The sequence below is a fragment of the Anopheles maculipalpis genome, chromosome 2RL, assembly GCF_943734695.1.
Source record: "Anopheles maculipalpis chromosome 2RL, idAnoMacuDA_375_x, whole genome shotgun sequence".
Classification (NCBI taxonomy): Eukaryota; Metazoa; Arthropoda; class Insecta; order Diptera; family Culicidae; genus Anopheles; species Anopheles maculipalpis.
Genome location: NC_064871.1, coordinates 83,542,150 through 83,548,575, shown reverse-complemented (window position 1 = coordinate 83,548,575; position 6,426 = coordinate 83,542,150). Strand labels below are relative to the sequence as shown.

The 6,426-nt window shown below is 42.6% G+C and overlaps 2 protein-coding genes across 2 annotated transcripts; one reads left to right on the top strand and one right to left on the bottom strand.

The window, feature by feature from the left end:
* Nucleotides 1–3,668: 3,668 nt before the first annotated feature.
* LOC126568351 (transmembrane protein 19) lies at nucleotides 3,669–4,866 on the bottom strand. The gene is made up of 3 exons (XM_050224812.1): nucleotides 4,851–4,866; nucleotides 4,625–4,762; nucleotides 3,669–4,552 (listed from the first exon to the last, which is right to left on the bottom strand). The coding sequence occupies exons 2-3, from the start codon at nucleotides 4,743–4,745 to the stop codon at nucleotides 3,675–3,677; spliced, it is 999 nt and encodes a 332-aa protein (XP_050080769.1). The 5' UTR covers nucleotides 4,746–4,762; nucleotides 4,851–4,866; the 3' UTR covers nucleotides 3,669–3,674.
* A 746-nt stretch (nucleotides 4,867–5,612) lies between these two features.
* LOC126568600 (BET1 homolog) lies at nucleotides 5,613–6,029 on the top strand. The gene has a single exon (XM_050225100.1). The coding sequence runs from the start codon at nucleotides 5,669–5,671 to the stop codon at nucleotides 6,023–6,025; it is 357 nt and encodes a 118-aa protein (XP_050081057.1). The 5' UTR covers nucleotides 5,613–5,668; the 3' UTR covers nucleotides 6,026–6,029.
* Nucleotides 6,030–6,426: the final 397 nt, after the last annotated feature.

The window sequence follows — 6,426 nt, the reverse complement described above, 5'->3', positions numbered from 1 at the left end:
TTTGCTTCATCAAACGCTACTAGATTAAAAATTCGATTTTTGCCGCCTGAAAGTATGCAACAGCTACGAATTTTCTTTAGCTTGTAAATAATGAAACTTTAGATTGCATACCTTTAAGTGCTTACTGTCGAAGCGCACTCATAGGATGGGGCTTTAAGAGAAATAATATTATTATTTCCTTATTTCTTTCCTAGAAAACGCTTCTGCAAATTCCATTCTTCTCCTAACAATACAACAAAAATGCATAAAAAATGCTATCAATATCGTAAAGCACGCCCTAAACTTCCTTCAATACATAATGTGCTTTTTTCATTGTGGCGTTTACTAGAATGAATTTAGAATTACAATTTACTGCCTAAAACTCTCCCGTTTCGCAAATTTTCGGTTTGCCCCTTGCAAGCACAATAGCCACACACGCGCACACACACACACGAGCCAGAAGTACTTTTAGTATGTGCCAAGAAGGAAAAATGATTTTGAAAAATCCCCAAAAACCTTGAACCCTAACCTAACGAACTGTATTATTAACGGTCTTCATTTTCCACCTCGCTTGTAAGCACCCTTCACGCGCATCGCAGGCGTAAAGAAAAATACATCCGTCCCCAGCCCTCCACCGTAATACATCATGCGAATAAAAGCTGCTCCATTCTCCAAATGCCATTAGGTAGACAGAAAATTGAAATCATATTCCGGTTGCCATTTGGCAATGACACCGGAGCGTCGTGCGGCCTGGTGTGACACGGCTCGGCAGCGACCACAGCGACCCACCGAGGCGCGCCTTTTAAAGCCTGTCGTTTTATTTTCTATCGCTCTTTTCGCTTTCATTTCGCATTTCTTCAAACACTTCAGCTTCATTACAAAGTTCCACGAACATACGAAAGGAAGGGCAATGTTCCGGGGACTGGGTGGGGTTGACTTCCAAGAATCTCACCCAAAGGAGGCATGGTACTACCAGGAAAGGGAAAAGTGGCAATAACAACAACAGCATCCCGCGATGCTTCGACGAACGCCCCCTTTATTAAGGTCTCTTCTGTTCGTCCTCAGGTATTCCGCCATCTTTTTTACGCAATTTTTTTGTTTGTTTCGGTGTGTTTGCACGTTATACTTGTAATTTTGATTTTCATTGCCCTTTTAAATTCCATCTAACGCACAGGTTGGCACGCGTAGGCGTTAGACATCCCCCTAGCGAGAAAAAACCCCTAAATGGTTGCAATCGGCGCCACAAATTCCTCCAACTATGTAACGTTGACGCGATTTTTAAAATAAAAAAAAACTGTTAGCAAATCTAGCCATCGGAATACCGTTGCGTTACTATGGTAACCGAATCGAACTGCTAACGTGATCCGAGCACGACACAAAATACGACCGGAACGCCCGGCACAGGCTAATGAACGTAAACAATGGCGTGCTGTGGTGCTGGTTTTCCCCAGCTAAAGCCGAGCTGTATTGGAGCTACTTCGGGAAAATAAGGGGAGCGAGCAATTCTTGCAAGCTTGCTCCAAACCAACCCCTCCAAGGAAAAAGCCGGTGGGGAAAAAAGCTATTTTCCCCAACCAACAAACTGCTCTAGTCTGACCTTATGCACATCACACGCACACGCACAAAGTAACAATAGAAGAAAAAAAAAGTGCTTTCGAAACCAATAAAAACTGCACATTAATACCTTAACACCTGTCTGCAGCTAGAGGCACGTGATACAAAGGGAAAAGCCACACAAAGGGTGTGAGAGAAAGAAAGAGAGAAAAAAACTGCACGCTCATGGACAGTTTTCCATTCCGATTCTGACACTTTATTATTGCTTTTGTGGTCATCTATCGCGTGGTTTCTTTCGTTTCAAACATTTTTTTGTCATGCTGTTGTGGTGATTCGCGTCCAGAGCTTTATTGTTGTCGGTATGTGCCATTGTTGCGGTCGTGTAAAATAAAGGAAGACATTAAAAGTGCATCATTAATTCCTCTCCACCTGGCACACCCGACGAACTCTTCCTCGACCACGCTTCCCTTTAGGGTTTTAGACTTCCATCGACGCGAATAAAGGAAAACAATGGTGATAAGATTGTTATTTTATATCGGTTTTCCATCGCGTCTTCAACGGCAACGGTAGGAAGATGCAAGTAGCGCCACGTTGACCTTGAAGAGCATCGAGCACAGGACGAACGGGAACACATAAATTATTCATAACCCGGAATATTAAGCACAAAACCTGTAGCACCCTCTTTACCTCGATAACACACACAAACACACACCTTTCGACACCTAGCTGAGTCCATCTTCCGTACACATTTCACCCGTTCGTACACTATACAAGTCCCCATCTACTCAGTTTTTCCCTTCCAGATAGCAACACAACAACACACATTACTTTCCTTGAACGACCAAAGTGGGCAAAAAATGGGGTAATTCGTATTTGCACCTTCAAAATACAAAACAGACACACACACACGCTCCGATGCTCTTCTTTGTGCTGTGTGGAGAAATAAAAATTTTACTGAGGAAATGATTAAAAAACTTTTGCAACGTTTCGTTGGCTTATTACAATCCGGGCTGACGATGTAAGCCCATACAAAGGCTGCATTGCAGATTCGGAAAGGGACGACATATCTACAACAAACGTGTTGTGTTTGTGCATGTAACGACCTGGATGAGTCTTTCTTTTTTTATGAATGGTAAAATAGGGGAAAACTCATTCAGACCTCCCATACAGAGCAACTTTTTGTAACTATTTTAATGAGCAACAGCACTACGGTTTCACATCATGCACAACGGGAATTGGAGCGGATCGTCCTAATTAACAAATTTGGCTGTTTCATTTCAAGGACCGTTTCGCTGCAGAATAGCACAATGTTGATCAAGCAATGTTGATTGGCAGCAAAAAATTGGACTGTAATCGAATTGTAACTGCAACTTTGCAGCCAGGTATTCTTTGTGGCTTTGTTGTGGCTGGGAGCGTTTTGTAGACTACGCCTGAAAGTATGCAACAAAATCGGATTATTTGCGGTAATTTTAAGTTATATACTAATTTGACCTAGTTGATTCTGGCTTTATGAGAATGACACCAAACAATCGTACTCAATGTTAAAATACAATGCAGGATGCGGATCTCAAAGCAAGCTGGATAAAGGGAATCTTACGTTGGCCATCCTCATTAGATCTATAGACATCGACGGACTAGGTCTCAAAGAATGGCAATATCTGCCAACTAAGGCACTACAAATTAAGGCAAATTTGTATTGAAATAAACTAATATAAAAATGTAGAGAAAATTTGCTAAAAATCCGATTACATGGCATCACGTGGGTAACAAAAATCGGACAGTTAGCGATCTTAGACACAATGTGATAGAAGGCGTCCCAATTTCTACGCTGCTTAGGGGGATTTAGTCGTGCTTAGTGCTTAGGGGAACGAAGTGGGATTTAGTCACTAGTTTGTACTAAATCCCACTTCATTTATTAACTGCCGCTACAGAAGCAACTACTGTATGTTCTACTTTTTCTCAATATAAAATAACACATAACCCGACAATTATTTTTAATATTAAAGACGTAAAATGTATTCTCTAGCCACTCCGTTAAGAAATAAGTCACTCGATATATCAACAACCGTCTACTAATCACTATTACCCATTACTGGTAAGTTTACGAAAGTGAGCCCAGACCCTTTTGACCCTTTTCGCAATCAAAACATCCCCCAGAGATTCATCGCAATCGAGGGCATCATGATGCCGGTCAGGATGGTCGATATCAAGTTGACGCTGTGATTGTCTAAAATACGTACCCCGCTGATGTGACGCACGTGCTTGCCTGGCCTTTCCACAATCATGCCCCGTTCGTTCTGTCCCGAATACTGCAGCGTTGCACCAAGCAGTGAGTCTACCAGCGAACCCAACAATCCCGCCATACCACCGAACACAATTAACGGCCACTGTTCCGGGCTGTTTTGATAAATGTTCGTCTCAACCGTGTATCGGATGGTAAGATAATAAACCAAACCGATCAACGTCCCTCCTAAAAAGCTCACCACCAATCCAACGAACGAAACAGCTCCGTTTGTTCCGCGTGGAACTCGCTTCCGGCTGGTGATGAGAAATGGATCACCACTCCCAATAACCGTCCCGAGCTCACTAGCCCACGTATCTCCGTTGCAGCATGCGAACGATCCCATCACGGCCACCCCAAGCCAGCTTGATCGATAAAGATTCACGAAATCAATCGGCCGTTCACCGTACCCACAGTCGAGCAAATAGAGCAGTGCCAGCTGTGTCGCCATGCCCGCATTACAGATCACCTGGGCCCAGTTACGCTGTCCACCTTCCTTAAAATCTTCCTCAAACTTTCGCTTTGCATGGCCCCGAAATTTGGTCGCCCGGCTCGAGCTGAAGAAGAACGCCGCCAGACAGGCCAGGAATGCGTGTGATGCGATCGAAAGTATTACCGCACACACCAATCCAAATGCGGCACCGGATTTATTCACACCTTTGCGCTTCAATCCGTACACCATGAGAAGTATCGGGACGAGCACGGAAAATAGCCAACGGGTCGGTGGAATAATGCTATCTGGAAGGTGGGAAGAGACCGTTAGTACAATGAATCGAACTTAAACCGGGAATGACTTCGCTCACAACTCACTGGAACCATCGCTTGCGATCTTCGAGTAGGCAACATTGCCGATCCACATGAACATGGACAGTGGTACGGAGAGACCGCACAGCAGCAACGGTAGGATGTTGTAGATCGTACTTTCCTGCATGTTGTCGCTCGATTGTGCTGGTAAAGGGAAAGTAAGGTAAAGAAAGTTCCACCTTAATATAAATGCATCCTAGGGTTTGTGCAAAATCGACTCTGCCGTACGTACTTCGAGAAACACTCCATAAAACACCTAGGACGGTAGAGTGTGAACTCCTTTATCTTCGCGAGTGTTAGCTTAAACTCAATTATTTTTCACCCACCGCACACGATACGCAATGTTGCATAAAAAATATCGAAAACGGCAAGAGAAAGTGGTGTTGTTTACTTTTTTCTGTGTTTTGATTTTCAATCCGCTTGGACTTTGGCATATTGTTGTTCGAAAAGCGTCCGTTTGGTGCTGTTGTTGTTCTTGAGCGTAAATAGTAGCGTTCTCCTGATTATACGGGAGCGTTTGTTTAAAATCTACTGGTTTGTAACTGAAATTAAATTTAAACATTAAAAAACTATTCAAAATTATTATTTTTATTTACAAAATTATTCATATCCGAAAGAACCAATTAAGCAATTCAAATAAATAATAAATTAAATTATTATTCCACAAATAAATAAGCTGCAGCAAACAAAATCTCATTTCTCACTATAGTGAGAATCACAGGAGCAAAATGTCATTTCTCACTATAGCGTTTGACGTTTAGCTGATGACGGCAGTGTTTTTGTAAATATTGCATCGTACACAAATTTCACGATTTTGCAGGCCAATTTTACGGTCACAGGCAAATTTACAAAAACGTACCTTTATTCCTCCACACGAATTGCTAAATATGACTGCAAAGTGTGATAAGAATTAACTTTTTTGTGAGAACTGTCGGGAAAAAACAGTGTGACTAAGCAATAGTTCCGATTAATACCAATAACACTACGCGATACTACGACGACGGCAACAAGGTGGCGAATTTCACCGGATCGAGTACAACGGGTGGAAAGATGAGAAGAACGCAAGGTGGCTACAGCTACCAACCACTACCACAGCAAGCTCCGGGGCCCAGCAACGCCAGTCACGATGCACTGGAGGAGGAAAACGAGCGAATGGCGGAAGAACTGAAAGGGAAAATTGGTGCCCTGAAATCGCTCACGATCGACATCGGGAACGAGGTACGGTACCAGGACCGGCTGTTGCGGGGCATCGACGAGGATATGGACCGGACCGGTGGCTTTATGTCCAACACGATCAATCGAGTCGTCCGGTTGGGTAAGGGTGGCCACCGGAACTATATGTGTTACATGTTTCTCTTTGTGTTGGTTGTGTTTTTTGCACTTTACCTATTACTGAAGTTCCGATAATAGTGAGTGGGTCTCTCGTGCGTGTAATCTGTTTCCTGTCTAACCAACGATACGAATGTTATATTAAAGTAATTATGAATACATGTATCCTTTACTATAAGAAGAAAACAATGTGAATCTTTAATGCTTCTTGGTCTACTTTTCGAATGTTTTTTTTTTTGCTTCAATAATTTGCGCTCCCCTCGGTTAAGTATCTATACATAATTTATTTTCAATCTTTTGCATTGTGTGCCCCAATATTGGCCATTACTTCCACTTAAAAGAACTTAACTAAACATCTCTTAATTAGTTTTGCCTTTTTACACAACTTCATCAGAAAACGAAAGATTTTTCGGGGGTTCTACACTATCACGAATTTACCGCCAATTGATACAAGACAGGTCCGTGTGTTAAACGTTAAA

Coding starts and splice junctions, on each gene's coding strand:
- LOC126568351 (XM_050224812.1), bottom strand. CDS start 4,745: ATGCAGGAAAGTACGATCTACAACATCCTACCGTTGCTGCTGTGCGGT. Junction 4,553..4,624: donor GATCGCAAGCGATGGTTCCA/GTGAGTTGTGAG, acceptor CCCACCTTCCAG/ATAGCATTATTCCACCGACC.
- LOC126568600 (XM_050225100.1), top strand. CDS start 5,669: ATGAGAAGAACGCAAGGTGGCTACAGCTACCAACCACTACCACAGCAA.